The sequence below is a fragment of the Glycine max genome, chromosome 8 (assembly GCF_000004515.6).
Source record: "Glycine max cultivar Williams 82 chromosome 8, Glycine_max_v4.0, whole genome shotgun sequence".
NCBI classification, from domain to species: domain Eukaryota; kingdom Viridiplantae; phylum Streptophyta; class Magnoliopsida; order Fabales; family Fabaceae; genus Glycine; species Glycine max.
The window spans coordinates 22,623,816-22,640,295 of NC_038244.2; the positions used below are offsets into that span (position 1 = coordinate 22,623,816).

The window sequence follows — 16,480 nt, forward strand, 5'->3', positions numbered from 1 at the left end:
TCAAACCCCAGAACAAGAAAATTTCTAAGAATATATATATATATATATGATTACTCTGACTCTGATCTACATACTGCTACTTTGAAAAGGGGTTGTTCATTATGGCTTGTGGATGGAACTGGCTTGGCCAAGTAAGTGGGGTTGCTCTCTCCAGCCATGATCACAACAATCTTTGGCTCTGAAACATTCTCCTCCTTTTCCACCATCTTGATGGGTGGTGGTTTCTCTTCATCACTGGCCGAGTTAGAAGAAGTATAGTATTGTTTACGATAAGACCAAGCTAAGATGAGTAATGCAACTGCTATGACTGCAAGCATGATAGCTAAGCCACCAAAGAGGTAAGGAATGGGAGAACTCAAAGTTTTGAAACCACCTGCTCCTGATTCACTCATGGTTGAGTTCATTTCTTTTGAACCTGATTTGGGTGTTTGTTATTGGGATGGGGTCGATGCTATGGATGAGATTGAATTTAACCAATATATAGTACATAATTAAGTACAAGTAAACAGTACGTGATGGGATCTTGAATGGAAAGGAAGGTGTCTAGTTACTAAAATGGCCATGTATTATTTGTCAATGGTATTTTTGTTATTAAATTCTTTGAGGTTGTCCGAAGCTTCAAATCGTTATTTCGTGGAATGTTTCTGATGGAGGTTTCTAGGATCGCTTTAGGTTTTTTATTTCTTCTATCTTGTCCAAAGGAGGGCCTCCGGAAGATTATTGTCTCAGACAATCTTTTTGGTCAGTTTTGTACGTGTTGATAGATATATAGTAAGTCCATCTATAAATATATATATATATATATATATATATATATATATATATATATATATATTATTTTTTTGTTTGATAATATTTCTAAATGGTTTTTTAAGTTTAATTATATCCTTAAATACGGATAATAAAAATTCTTATGATATGGTTATGACTTATGTTGACTTGTGTAAGTTTCTTTAGTCGATTAAATCCGTGCTAGCTTGCGTTTAAGATTAAGTTTTAAAAACTAACTTTTTAAGTTTATCTAAAAATATTATGTAATAAATAATCTCTTTTACTCGTAATAAATTGAATCACGAAACACTTGCTGTATCCTTCTAAAGGGATCTCGTCCGGATAAACTGTCTTGGGTTGGTTGTTTTGTAACACTGCCAACATGGATGATGATTCATGTTATATCAATGAAGCAACCAACACCAAAAAGAAGGAAGAAGAAATCTGAAATTATTGTACCATGGAAGTTTCTGTTAGGCCCCACAAACGTGTCCATGCAATTTAAGGGGTATTTGGTACATAAAATTTCTCTCATTCTTAATAATTATGCTTTCTTATTAGGATTTATATTTTGTGAAATAATTGTTTCTGTAAATATTATAAATATATTTGATATATTTTCTTAGAATATTATTATGAATATAAGTATTTTTTTTACTTTCATGGAATTTTGGATTAATTCTTACTTTTCTCATGAAAATGTTAAGTTAGGAAATATAGTTAAAAAAAATTCCAAGAATATTAGATTTTCAAATAAAATCCTTTTAAATTCATATCAAATGTGAGAATAAAACATTCTCCAGAGATGATAAGTCAAAGTGACCGAAGTCACATTTAACTCACCCTATAATTTTCTTAAAAGATATATAAATAAGTATAATTAATTAATGTAGAAATTTTTAATTTATAATTATAATGGAAAATCATTATAATAAGAAATATTGATTAAAAAATTTTAAAATAAAAATTATTTATGTCTGACAAAACTAAAATTGGCAATCACACTGTCCGTAACGTAAGTGTGACAATATTGCCCGATCGTATGATTACGAAGTGTTAGGTGTAGAACAGAAGGCCCTTGCTCACGTTATTTTTTAATTTTCACTTTAAAAGTAATTGAACAAAACAATATTAATGATGTTAAAGTGTTTTCAGAAATGAACTAAAAAGGAAATATTTCAGAAAAATCAACGACGAAGTGCAATATCAAAATTATGTCAGAAAAAATTCTAAAAAAATAAATTTACTTTTTTATGTATAATAACAACAATAAGATTCTAACCTTAAACCTTTTTACAAAACTACCGCAACCGCCTTGGCTGACCTGGTGGCCTATGGGGTCAAATTAACCTAAATATGTTAGGCAAATGTTTTTATTTTTTTTATTTTCAGTAATATAAATTTATAGAATCACAAACACTGTGAAAGAGGAAACATGAAGATCTTTAGCTAAAACTGCGGTGTATATATTCATCCAAATAATGATTGAACACAAGAATTGTTTCAAGGAATTTACAGTATTTCATGCTTTTAAGATAAAAACACCTTTTTACATAATTCCGTGTGAAGAGGAAACACCGAACATCTTTTAGCTAAAACAACGGCGGTGCACCAATTCATAAACATAATGATTATTGATTAAACACAACAATTGTTATAATAAAATGTTTGGATTTAAGGGAAAAAAATACTTTTTAGTCAGAAATAATTTTATGAAAGGATGAAGATTTTTATTTTTATTTTTATTCATTGAATTTACCTTGAAACACGCACATAATATTTTTAACTTCAATTTAAGCATGGTCGAATTTGTATAACTCCATGCTTAGAGATGATAAAAACACTAATTACATAACAGCGTATTTAAGCAAATTAAGAACTTCAATAATTATGCTCTGACATTACAAAACAATGGACAAACACGTAATGGGTTGTGTTTTTTTAATCGAATCAGCTAGTTAAGAACTTTAATAATGTGATCTATTATGCTTTAACATGACAAAACTGTGGTCTAACACATAATGGATTTGGTGTATTATTGGGGTTATGTGGAAAATAGAATGAAGATGGAATTAATGGTCACTCACTAGGTGGATTAAGGTGAGGAAAAAGCAAAAACTCTTGTGGGGGTAAATTGGCATAAAATAACTCAGTGGGAGTGGTTGACGGAGGGGTCCTTGTCCCTAAGACTTATGAACAGATGGGGTAAAGAAATTTGTTGGAGGGCCACCCAGCACTCACATATTCTAAGTCCACATAAAAATATTTAAATATATGTGACGATGGTGTGATGATAAGATGTCTCAGTTCATGTCTTAAACCAAACACAACCAATGGGAACAAAAAGGCAAAGATGAAATGGTGATCGGATTTTTTAGTTTTGAGAGTTAAATTTGGAATATGTTCTGTTCCTTTTGGAGTTACATGAGGCCAACATTTTTTATGACCGTGACTTTAAGTGCTAACCAAAGACTACTCTTCTAGAAAAGTGATTCAACATAAAAAAAAAATAAAAAAATTGAGATCAAATAAGAGATTATAACTCATGATTGAGGTGTACCATATCTGTTGATCTAGCTAAAGGACACAAATGTTATGGTTAAAGTTGAGATTCACAAATAATGGGGAATGTGTTCATAACAGACTCAGATTCCATTAAGAAATTATATAGCATTACCGGATTGGATACTAAAACAAATTGAATTATTGAAGTACCAATTTCTATGAATCAGGAGTTTTGTAGAATCCTATAGCTTGGTGGAATTTATTTTGGTCCACATATGAACCTTAGATTAAAAAAAAGTGATGCAAATCCTGAATTTCATCATACATGATCCAGAAGTATTCATTGGAAATGCTTACCTTTGTATAACTGAAGCTTTGAGCTTATGGAACCACTGCAATTCTTTTCAATTTCTTTTTGGATATATTTCTATTCTTTCCCCCAATGTAAATATAATGTTGTAAGTTGTTTGGAGTGTAGAGCCAAGTTTTGGATTTTGTTGTTGCAGGATAACCAGCGTGACATGCTGTATTTATTATCTCTAAAATGTAATGCTACAGACAAGACTCTTGTGAGTTGGTGATGTATCATAAAAAGATCATATTCAAATATTCATGATTAACATTTGTTTATATTACTAGCAACAACAAGAAAGCTTTATTTTACACGTTACAGGAATTACACGACATTATTTGATAAAATTAAAAATCAAAATTTTAAAAATATTATGTAATTTGATGTCTTCTTTAACGATATCTTTGACTTGATTTTTGGTCCTTTTTTTCTTTTTAAATGACTAAAAAATCATATAATATATTATTCTAACTAACACTCTTGCTTATGTGTTCAAATCACTTTAATTAATGTTGTATCATATTTTTCTCAATGAATGAAACATCAATTTTTGTTTTTTGTATATAATAATTTAATATTGTTTTTTATATAACCACATATCTATTTTAACATTTTCCGTTGTTCCTACTTTTCTCTTATTTTATTCCTATAAAGCCTAACATTTACTATCATATTTTTTTTTTGTCGACATTCATAACAAAATAGTATAACTACACATAATTATTCAATAAAATTTGCTTTTGAATCTGATAGGTATTTGTAATCACAAATAATGCCTATTTTTTTTTTATTCACTCAAATGAAAAACGAGAACATTTTCACATTCAAATTTGTTATGAATAAACTTATTACTTATTGGAACATATGCAAGAAAGAGTTTATTGACAAAGGTTTGGCAATAAAAAATGTACAAAATGAAGAAATTTCCTCTTTCTTTCGGGGAAATTTTTACAGAAAATCTTTGATTTGCACTTTTTGTGCACATAAAATGTGAAACGCTTTGTACGTATTTATTTTCACGCGAAATATCATATCAATAGGTTTTAAATTCTGACTAATTATATAGTTAAAAGCGTCTTATTTTTTGTACGTATTAATTTTCATGCGAAATTTCCTGATTAATTATATCGAATTATAGGATTGCTTTAATTCAATGTTTTTAAATGGTTAATTTTATGGAAATATTTTTAAAACCTGCCAAAAATAAATTAAATTAAATATAAAATTCATACAGCTTGCAAAATTGACGAGAATACTTTTTTTTTCGAAATTATTATTCCAACGGCTACGTGTCATTATATTGTGTTAGAATAAAATAAAGTAATTTGTTGCTGCCGGAACTTATCAATAGTTATAGAACAACACAGTTGTGCTCTTCAAAAATAAAGTCATCCCCCAAGATTGGCATACTATTGCCAATGGGTTTTTCATTGTAGATACTAATAGATAGTTTTTATGTAATTATTTCATGTTAATTTTGAACTGGGCCATTTTATAGTAAAATTAGATGTTTTCATGCCATTATTCTCTACATAGTAATATGTAGTTAATTAGTTGTCCTGTGAAATCAATAGAAAAAATGGCAGTTCACTACAAGGGAGGAAAGCTCACAACAAAAATCACATCTTAGGTGAAAGCATCTTTATAAACGAGATTTGACTAATTAAAGTCGAAATAATCCCTGGTTAATATACTAGTAGCACATCAATCAAACAAACCCATGATCCAAAACTGAAGCCTCTGTCAAAATTTAATTTCCACTAGGTTCAATGTCTGATAAGAGAGAATAACCAGACCCCACATGAAATTACAGAAAATAACATTTATAGAATCACAAAAGTCTCCCTTTAATGCTATGGAATATAATGCGAGGATAATATAGGAGAAATATGGGTTTTTCTTTTATGTGGTAGCTGCGGTTGTATTTAAAATCAATCTTTCCACATATCTGCAAACTCATCAGGCTCCAGAGGATTGGACATCTCGTGCATTTTCCTCCTTGTCTTTGCTTTGACCTTCTTTGCAAACTTTCCAGACTTCTTCTTTTTCTCCAAAGCTCGAATCTATAAGGATCAGCAACCAATAACGATAGAGTTATATTGTCAGTGGAAAGCTTGGGAAATTATAAATATAGATGGAAAATATATTGGCCAGTACCTGATTTGGTGACACATAGAGCGGATTCTCATATAAAGTTGGGCCTCCAAAACTGCCACCAAATATTTTAATTGGGTTCAAGCAGAATCGCGGACCAACCTAAACAAGTAGTTTGCATACAGGTTAAATGAATATTAAAAATTTAGAGATCAAAATATAAATCAATAACAAATAACAATTTTCGGACCTCAATCAATGTCATTTTATCAAGGCCACCTCTAGGTAATTTGTCCGACTCATTATGATGAGCAGAGATCTGCAAGGGAATAGAGATATAACATTGCTCAGTTGGCATCAGTAACAGGAAGAAAATGAGACTATGGCGTGGCAAAGTCAGGTTCACAAGGTACCCTCTGTTTAATATTTATGAACTTCGCAGAAAATGACACCATTATCTCATTTAATTTACCAAGACACCATCAATAAATATGAAATAACTAAATTTAAATTCATTAGCTTAATATGTAATGTAAGTAATCAAATGCATGAACAATCAATCACTGTACACCCATCAATTATGCATTTGCAGGTGGTGGTGGCAATGACATGTAACATAAGACATGCATATCTATCTCAAGTTTGCATTTTAGAGTAAATAAAGCAATTTAATCTCTGTTCCATCCGTGTGGTTGGATATGGGCCCACCTATAACCAAGCCAAGCTCAGTTTAAAGGGACAGTTAACACCTGTACATCGAGGACATGGGGAAAATCATTGAAAAAAGGGGAATGATGAGCAGATGTGGCTCAAACAAGCCTCATGTTCACTGGACATCAGTCCCAGAAGAGCCATGTGAACAACTCTAAGAATAATTTCCAGTGGAACATCTTAATTCATTTATAAATAAAATGTTTTACATTGGTAGTAGATCAAATTCAAACTCTTATCAAAATGGCCCATTATCCTCCACGTTCAAAGTTGTTGTGTTTAAGCATTCTTTATTTCATACTGAAGACTATTTGTTAAGGAACCCAAAAAGCTAATCCTTCAAGTTGAAATGTAAAGAATATAAACTGAGTCTTCAGTAATATCCATAAGAAAGAAAAAGTTTAAAATTTTCAACTCAAACTTCATTTCAATCATTAAGCCATGGCTAACAAACCAAAACAACATAATCAAAATCACAATGTACACACTAGAAGTAGGTGGAATGGATTCCAAAACAACAAATCTGCATATTATAACCTGTAAATTAATGCAATAGGTAACAGACATTCTTTATATATTAAACAAATACAACCACAAACCTGATAATTCCGGAACCATATATGGTCATCAACTATTGAGAAAACAAAAACGTGATCATGGAAAGGCTTGGCCTTTCTGTGGTCCTTTGGTGTTTCAAATATCTGAAGAAGAGAAAGAAATATATCAGCAATAATCAAATACAGTACTCGGCCAAGAGCATAGAAATACAGAAAATTGTAGACAGGAAAAGATGCATGGAACAGATCTCCACATCTTACTCAATTTAAAATGTCAATAGATGGACATAACAATAACATCAATAGAATTTCCTTGGATCAGTAACACAAATTAAAAAAATACTGCTAGGAAGATATATGACAACCATAGTATAAGATCCCAAATACATCAGAAAAGAGCGCATGAAACAATTTTTAGCTAGGCTAGCAACACCATGAAGCAACAAACTAAGATGAAACTATTAACCTAAACTTCACTATTTATGAAATGGTACATATTAAGAGTAATCAACATGAGACTTAGGAGTTGTTTGGTTTGGTTGTTTCCTGTTTTCATTTTCACTGGAAATAGAAAATGATGATGGAAATATGTTTGGTTAGATTTTTGAAAACATTTTCAGTAAAAATATTTTCCCAAACGAACCAAAAAATGGAAACAATAAAATCTCATTTTCAGTGTTTTCAGTTGAAAACAGAAACCTCATTTTGGGTAAAATGAAAACACGAATTTTAAGCAAATCTAAAAATACATTTCCTTCCTTTCCTTCACACACGGTGGCAAGGAATGTTTTTATTTCCTAAAAGCAGAAAACAAAAAATCAAACTAAACATGTTTTCAGAATTCTAATCTTTTAAAAATGAAAATGCAAACCAAACACACCCTTAAAGATTTCCTTCTTCTTTTCACATGAAACTAGGTGGACAATACAGAAATACTACTTATGAGTAAAGAAACCAGCCATGTACCTGTAACAACATCTCCTTTAATAGTTTCCAATGTGCATCTTTTTCAAAATTTGCTGAAAATGTCAAAATTGGACGCGAACCTTGTAGGTGATTTCCCGTTAGCTTCAATTCCTCCATTGTGTGAACTGGAAAGCAGTGGAGGAAAAACAGAAATAAGTAAAAGTATATCAGAAATAGTTGAGAGTGAGAGAAACACAAAAAATCATACTCCAACAAGAAGAATGACGACTAGAGTATAAAGAAATCCGAACACTACATCATCATAGCAAGCAAATTGATATTGTATTAACCTTATGAATACAAGATGAGAATATTACCGGCACTAACTAGAAACTTTACAGATGGGCCATTGGGGCATTTTGCCATCCAGAGATAAAGATCTTTATGCTTCCTGCACTGAAATTCATATATAGAAAAGGGGAGAAGAAGGCCGATATGAAATATGAATCTATAAAATAAAATAAAATAAAATAAAATAAAAATTTAAAACAATCATGTTTAATCCAATCTGAAAAAGGAAGTGATGAGGCCGATATGAAATTAACGGTGGTCAACAATAACATATCACAGAAAAAAAAGACATCAACATATGTGACCAACAAGAGAATTCCTTAAACTATAAGCATGCTTTAAAATTCCTAAATAGCACAAAACATAATGCATATAAACAAAACCTAATTTCAAGTGAGAGAGCATGACAAGACCTTGTGGCATATGAACAAAAATACCTCAAAAAATAAACAAGAGGAACAATTTTTTAGCTCAACAAGCTCGTTGAGGGTGGCTCCTTTAGTTTCCTTTGATTCAACTTTGTTATCCTTCTTACAATGAGGCAAAAGTGTGACCAAATTCAACATCAAATGCCGGTACCTATAGAAAAAGAAAAGGAAAAAAAAAACACTTCACCCATGAATACCATAGAGAAAGACAAGACAGATTTTCTCTATTCTTAAATTTGACACATCAAGACAGCATAGCAGAAAAGAAAGTAATAAAGTAATGGAAACTGGAAACAATCACCTGTAATTGATGCGCCTAGAGCAAGTGACCAATAGCTTCTCTTTGTTCCTAAATATTGGTGAATCATCCTCAACTTGATTCTTATCCTTCCACCCCAAAAGGGTCCTAGCCGGTCTCTCTGGAGCAGCCTCTTCCTTTTTGGGTTGTGCTACAGCTTGAGTAGTCTCACTGTGTTTTCTTTTCTTCCCCATTATTCTTGCTCAAGAATCTGCAACACCAAAGACCCATTTACCCTCCTTAGTTCCCATAAGCAGCAGAATAACAGAAACACACATACACGTACCTGCGAGTGCGAACCCTTGCTCTGTTGAGTTGAAGAAGAATGAGTTCAACGAATGCTGGCGGCTAAGGGTTTTTCTCCTCCCCTAAGAGTTAAGTTGGCTCGGGCCCTTTAATAACCTAACCAGTTAAGATGGGTTTATATCTATTGGGCTTCTTCTCTTTTACTTTCAGCTTAAGACTTGCTCGCTCCTATGGTAGGGATTTGCTATAATGATTTTTAAAATTTACTTCTTTTTACGGTAAGATTTTATAAATTATTGGAAATCACAAACATTTTGGTGTTAAAAATGCAGTAGTGTTCATGACAAGAAAAATAACACATCATAAAGATACAAATTAGAAAAATATTTTATCATGTATATTATTTGATGAATAATCAATAACACTAGTAAAATAATATAAAATTTATTAAAATATCTAATATTATTTATCTTAATGTAATTTATATCAAGTTTTAAAAAATATTTCAAAAAACTATCAAATTTTCATCTGCTTGATTTGTGTTGTCTCTTAACTTTTTTCAAATAAATTGTGAAACAAAAATATTTGTTATAACTAATACCATGATTTTTTACGAATCAAACTAACGGATTATTGTATAATCGTAAATAATTTTATTCCATAGGAATTACTCAAATATTCCTTGAATGTCAAAAATCTCCCATAGAAGGATGGCTTATAAAAAAGATACTAGCATTAGAGCCAATGCAATGTACGGCATATTGATTTATTGTAAATTATCACAAAAGGTAATTATTATATGATTCAATTTAAAGAAAAAATAATTTTACATTTTATTATTGCATTCGAGCTGGGACTACAAATCTTGTTTTAAAAACATGCTTCTCAAATACTGCTATGTTGCAGCTATATAAAATAACGTTTCTTTTTTAAACTTTATCTGTTTACAAATTAAGAGTTATGCTAAAAGGGTTGAGGAGGTTGGGTTTGTTGATCTTGCACATTTTCTTGAGCTTTCAATGCCAGAGGTTGTATTTCATATAGATTGTTGAGGTTGTATTTCATACTCAGCACTATGAAAATTCAATCTTGTTGTTCCTATGGATTATGTACATAAGTAGATTATTGAGTATATTTCCACTAGTTAATTATATGCAAATAATTGTTCAAGTTTGATGACTGAGAAAAATAATTTGCATTTGCGAAATACATTGGCACAATTAAACATGTGACTAATATTTTTGATAAGGTAGAAGAGTAAAATGTCTTAATAGTAGTTTAGTGCACTAACTGTTTTGGATCATTTGATAGAAAATACTTTTTTATATTAACACAGAGAAAGGACAAAAAAAAACTTACCATTAGACAATGTGGATAATGGTATTTTACTCCAACTTCTATTGTGTACATAGTATACATGTTCAACTCTTGTCATTTGATAATAAAGAGAAATACGACATGGATTTGTTTGCATAAATTTAATATATATATACACACACATCATCACCAACTGATGAAGTTGAAATTGCACCTACATGCTGGTCAAGTAGAGTAAACTCCATTGACATAATGCTTTTAGTATTTTATATATAATTTCTATCTTTGCGAAAAAACTTTCTTCTCGTATATTAAGCATTAATATTCTTACTTTCTTTTAAAAAATCATTTTTATATTTTATATTTATTTTTTTAATCTTTAGTAAAAAAGTTACTCCCCTTAAATAAAGTATAAATTTTGTTACTTGCTTTAAAAAAATAATCTTTAGGATAAAATTTGAGTTCGATGGAAATAATTCCTCACCAGGCTCTATTTGCTCCCCCCCCCCCCCCCCCCCGACCGAACTCCAAATTAGTCGGAGTCCCTTTTCCTAGATGAATTGGAAGATTAAGACTAGAAAAAAATTCATCTACACATTATATAATTGAATATATAATTTCTATCTTTAGTTAAAATATTCCTCCCCGTAAATTAAGTATATATTTTCTTACTTGATTTAAAAAAATAAATTTCATATTTTATATTTTATTTCTATCTTTTAGAAAAATGTTCATCTCTACAAATTAAGTATAGATTTTGTTACTTGTCGATATTTTTTACATAATTTAATGGGAGAAGAAGAGGAAAGAAAAATTTTTCACCTCATAATTTTACAAATAAATTTTAGACATTAATTTTACTTATACTTAATATTTAAATAAAATAAAATATTCAATGAATTAGTTAAGTGAAAGATAATAAGCAAGAAGTAAACCAAAAAAATTAGTCAAGTAAAAAAATAGTTTATTCGTATTCTCCATATTCAATAAAACAAAGTATTCAAAAAATTAGTCAAGTAAAAAAGGAAATAAAAAATACATTACAAATATTACAAAAATGAATTAAAACATATTCTTTTATCATAACGATTTATATGTTCATTTGATTTCAAGTAAATTATTCATGCTCATGAATTAAGTGTAATTTTTTCTGCTTGCTCTCATTACACAAATTGTTCATCCTCGTGTTTTATATTTTACATATATTTTATATTTAATAAACTTACATATACACAATATAAAAAAAGTTAAAATTCGTCCAAGTATTTTTTTAAGAATTTACCTATATGAGTAAGAATGTAACACTCTTTTTTTCGTCAAATAAATAAAAAGAGTTTTATTTAAAAATTAATAGAGTTTTTATAAATTAAATAAAAGAGAGAAAATGAGTTTTGCTAATTAAAATAAGGGTTTCATACTATTAGAAAATAAATAGAGTGAAATGATATTTTAGAAAATAAGTGATGTTTTAATTGGTTATTTATTCAATGAAAGAGTAAAATAGAGTTCATTTTTATAAAATAATAAAATAAAGAAAAAATAGAGTAAATAATGGGATGAGAGTACCCTAATTATAAATAGAGATATATTAGGTTTAGTTTTTACATTTACGATGTGTCTCTGCACTCTCTTTTCCTCTCAAATTCGTTTTCCCTACTTCATCTCCCCAAAATCCTCTCTTTTTCTCGCACACCCGAACCTATCCCAGTAAAACTACAATCTGGGACTCTTTAACCGTTGGATAATTGTGAAATTTGACCATCACCTTCGGAACCCATTCTTGCACATTCTTACCATTGGAATTTGTGAAATAGTGTTTGTAGAGAGAGAAATGATCTTCACACGAAGATAGTGAAATTGAAGCTCCAGTCCCTTTTCCTTATCTTTAACGCTTGGAAACCTTAGCAGAGAAACAAGAAAAAAAGCTTGAGAAATCTTAGGGAATCACTAAAAATGCCTATATCGTTGCCACACTACACATGTGAACCCGCTTAAAGGTAATGGATGGACTTATAGCAATTGGGGTTAGGATGAACATGTGTAGGGATCCTTAGAGGATCAAATTAAGGTCTATTTTTGGATGTTTATATTTATAATTCTGCCTTTATGATTATAATCATGAGATTTTTATGTTTGACGGGCTAATTAATGTCCTAATGCAAATTGGTTGATAAAATTGAGTGCTCTTATGTTTTTTTGTGTTTTTGTGAAATTGTTTGAAGGGTTTTACCCCTCATGTTGTGAGAAATATTTTTGTATAATTCGTTTGTGTTTTGGAAAAGACTTACTAGATTAGTGTGATAAATTATTATATTGGGATCATGAATTTGTGATTAAGATTGTGTGTAAGTGATAAATTGTGAGATACATGTATATTAAGATATTGTATGTATTGAGTTATGAGTTATTAACTATGCAATCACATAACTGTAAGACTCTTTAAGGGCGACACGTTAATGTGCAACGAGTATTATGATGGGATTCACTATGAGAACCAAACAAGTTTAATCATTTTGAGGCGCGACGAGTTAAAATGATTTTGAAAACAATTGAGTAGTTATGCGTTTTGCATAGCTCATATGCAAAGTCTATGTTTGTGTCATATATATATTAATAATGTGTGATGTGTATATGATTCATGAGGTGTGATAACATGTTGCTTTGGGATTATAACATTGTGATTGAGATTGAGTGTATTTGATAAATTGAGTATGTGTTGAATTGTAAGATATACATGTGTATTGAGATGTTGTGTGCATTGAGTTGTGAGCTATGAACCGTACAATCACACTACTGTAAGACCCTTTAAGGGCGACCAGTTAATGCGTGATGAGTATTGTGATGGGATCCACTGTGGGAACCCAACGAGTTTAATCACTTTGAGACGCGACGAGTTATAATTATTTTGAGAATAATTGAGGAGTTATGTGTTTTATACCATTCATAGATAGAGTCTGCATCATAAGATGTTTTTTGAGTTTGATCTGAATCAGGAGGGAGGGGCCCTAACAAACTATTTGGAGTCTAGACCTTGGGGATAAATACACTCAGTTTGAAAGCTCTTTTAAGTCTATGCCGATCTCACATGGTTGAAGCATTCTCGCAAAACAGCATGACCTTGACTGGTCTCTTTATGATTTTACCTAGTGAGAGTGACCTGACTTACCAATATGTGGTCTGTCTTGTCATGTACTCCTAGGCGCTCGACGAGATTTTTCACTGACATGATACCACATTACATATAGGATTGAGTCTTAGTGTACCTATTGCATAACGTATGTGTAATGATCATTGTGACTTGCTACGTAATAGTGGGTAATGAATTGTGTGAGTGTGAGATGTTATGTTGTACTTGAGATGTATTTTTCTGAAGATGTGATTAATGTGAAAGTGTGGAATGTGATTTTGTGATTAAATCATTGGGACAAGTGATATTACAGAATGAGTGGTAACATGAAGCAAATTATGCTAAGTCGAGCTTGTTATACTTATATTATATATATGTGCTTTTGTTTATCTCTACCTGTTTAGGAATGCAATAACTCACTCCCTGTGTGTGTTGTTTGTATTTGTATCCTGTGATGATCTTGAATGTTGTGTTCATGGGAGCAGATGGTTAGGTGAATCACTTTAAAGAATCTCGTGCTAGAGGACGTTAGGACACAACGCTCTGATAGGATGTGGCATCGAGACATGGGTTTCTATATTATTTGCATAATGTTCTGAACATGTTACTTTATGTTACTCCACTGCTTAACTTGTTTCCTTTTGTAAAAATTGGACGACCTTGTTTTGGGTCAGAGATGTTTTCATACCCTTATTTGATAAGTTTTTAATTTGAGGATTAATGTGGATGTGAACCTTTTACCCATATGAACTCTTTTATGTTCATTGAATAAAATCTCTTTAATTAATTCTAGATTTTCATGTATGATATTAAATAAATATGTATGTCAGGGTAGAGGGTGTCACATTTAGTGGTACCAAAGAGGGTCAAACCTTTCGACCATTGTGTTATGTGCTTACCATATTCTAGTGTACACTTTGTGTGATTACTTATGAGTACTTTTGTTGAACATGCTAGAATTATTATTTGTAATTTCTTCTGCATGATTAAATGAGACTGAATAATGCTTGTGATGTGCCTTGCATCCTTAATGTTTCCTATACCATAATTCCATTGTTGAGTCACGAGTTATGAGACCGACCATCTCTATAATTCATGAAGTGCAGTAGGATGTCATGGCAAGTCGTTAGCTGATACAAGTGGTCTTGAAAACTTGATGCATGTATTAATGTCATCAAGAACCTTGAACCTGCAGGTGTGTTGTGAATGAGTGTGTTTAATTGATGTGTTAACATGTGCCAACTAATCCTTTCTTTTCTTTGTGTGTGATCATAAATGTGGTTGTTGAAACTTGTGATTCCTTAATACATCCTTAGTGAGTGTTTAATTCTTACTTCTTATATGTATGTTATATACTTGTTATAGAGACCTATAGGTCCATCTTTAGTAAAAAAAAGTTACTCCCTTTAAATTAAGTATAAATTTTGTTACTTGCTTTAAAAAAAATCATCTTTCGAATAGTATCCGAGTTCAATGAGATTAATTTCTAATCAGACTTTATTTACCCCTCGGTCGAACTCTAAATTAGTCAGGGTCCCTTTTGTGACACCCTCTACCCCGACATACATATAAATAAATAAAACATATAAAAATACTAATAAACAAATTCACGTGGGTAAAAGGTTCACACTCACTTTACTATTACCAAATAGAACTTATTAAAAATATATCCGACTCAAAACAAGGCCGCCAAAGTTTACCAATTTTTTTTTGTTAAATTAGTGAGATAAAATAAAATAAAATAACATCATGCAACTAAAATAAAAACTCATCCCCAATGTCACATCCTATCAGAGCATTGTGTCCCAACATCCTTTAGCACGAAGTTCTTTAAAGTCATCCACCTGTCATCTACTTCCATGAACACAAAGTTCGAGATCATCACAAGATCCAAACACAAATAGCATACAAGGAGTGAGTTATCATATTTTAAAAAAACAAATAAACAAAGATGTAATCAAAATAAATTATGGAAGTAATTATAACATAGCTCAACTTAATATAATCCACGTCACTTCACCACTTTATCATTTAAAATTCATTTCTCAAACACCAATCACATTACGCATGAATGACACACTCGGGTCAAGACAAAATAACACTCATCAATTTCATAATAAACAATTAGTAATGCAATAATTATACTAAAACTCAAGCCTATATGCAATGTGGTACCATACCAGTGAAAAACCACCGTGGGACACTTAGGAATACATAACAAGACACACCACACAATGGGTATGTCAGGTCACTCTTACTAAGTAAAATCATAAGGTGACCACTCAGGATCACTCTGTTTTGCGAGAATGCTCAAACCATATGGAATCAACATAAGCTTAAAGGAGCACTCAAACTGATCGTCTTTACCCTCAAGGCCTAGACTCTGAAGAATCTGTTAGGGCCTCACCTTCCTGATTTAGGTCCAACCCCTAAAACAATTTTTTGCACGCAGACACTGCTCGTGAATTATACAATACCCACGACCTCACACTTGTGTTTCAAACACGTTTAACACACTGCACTACAATTTAACACTGGTTTCTAATTAGGAAACCTACACTTTTCCTTTAACACTATGCATAAACACTTTTCTCAAGATAAACATCAGTCGGGTTTATTGTATAATTCACAGCTGACAGCACAAGTATTGTCATATCAAGTGTTAACCACACACTTATTCACAATCAAATTTCATGTCCACAATTTAACATCTCATAATGTCACAATCCACCATCACATGTTTACGTGTATCTCACAAATTAACACAAGTTCAACTTTACACTTATACTCAAGCTCAATAACAATATTATAATCTCA

At 31.1% G+C, this 16,480-nt stretch overlaps 2 protein-coding genes across 2 annotated transcripts; both read right to left on the bottom strand.

Annotated features, from left to right (window-relative positions):
- Positions 1-21: 21 nt before the first annotated feature.
- LOC100784628 (protein GLUTAMINE DUMPER 5) lies at positions 22-472 on the bottom strand. Its single transcript, XM_003530416.5, has one exon. It carries the CDS (start codon positions 402-404, stop codon positions 51-53), a length of 354 nt encoding a protein of 117 aa, XP_003530464.2. The 5' UTR covers positions 405-472; the 3' UTR covers positions 22-50.
- Positions 473-5,256: 4,784 nt separating this feature from the next.
- On the bottom strand, positions 5,257-9,359 carry LOC100797887 (ribosome biogenesis protein BRX1-like). Its single transcript, NM_001255724.2, has 9 exons — positions 9,260-9,359; positions 8,977-9,184; positions 8,685-8,826; positions 8,274-8,352; positions 7,957-8,081; positions 7,033-7,134; positions 5,973-6,041; positions 5,786-5,884; positions 5,257-5,691 (listed from the first exon to the last, which is right to left on the bottom strand). Exons 2-9 carry the CDS (start codon positions 9,165-9,167, stop codon positions 5,560-5,562), a joined length of 939 nt encoding a protein of 312 aa, NP_001242653.2. The 5' UTR covers positions 9,168-9,184; positions 9,260-9,359; the 3' UTR covers positions 5,257-5,559.
- Positions 9,360-16,480: the final 7,121 nt, after the last annotated feature.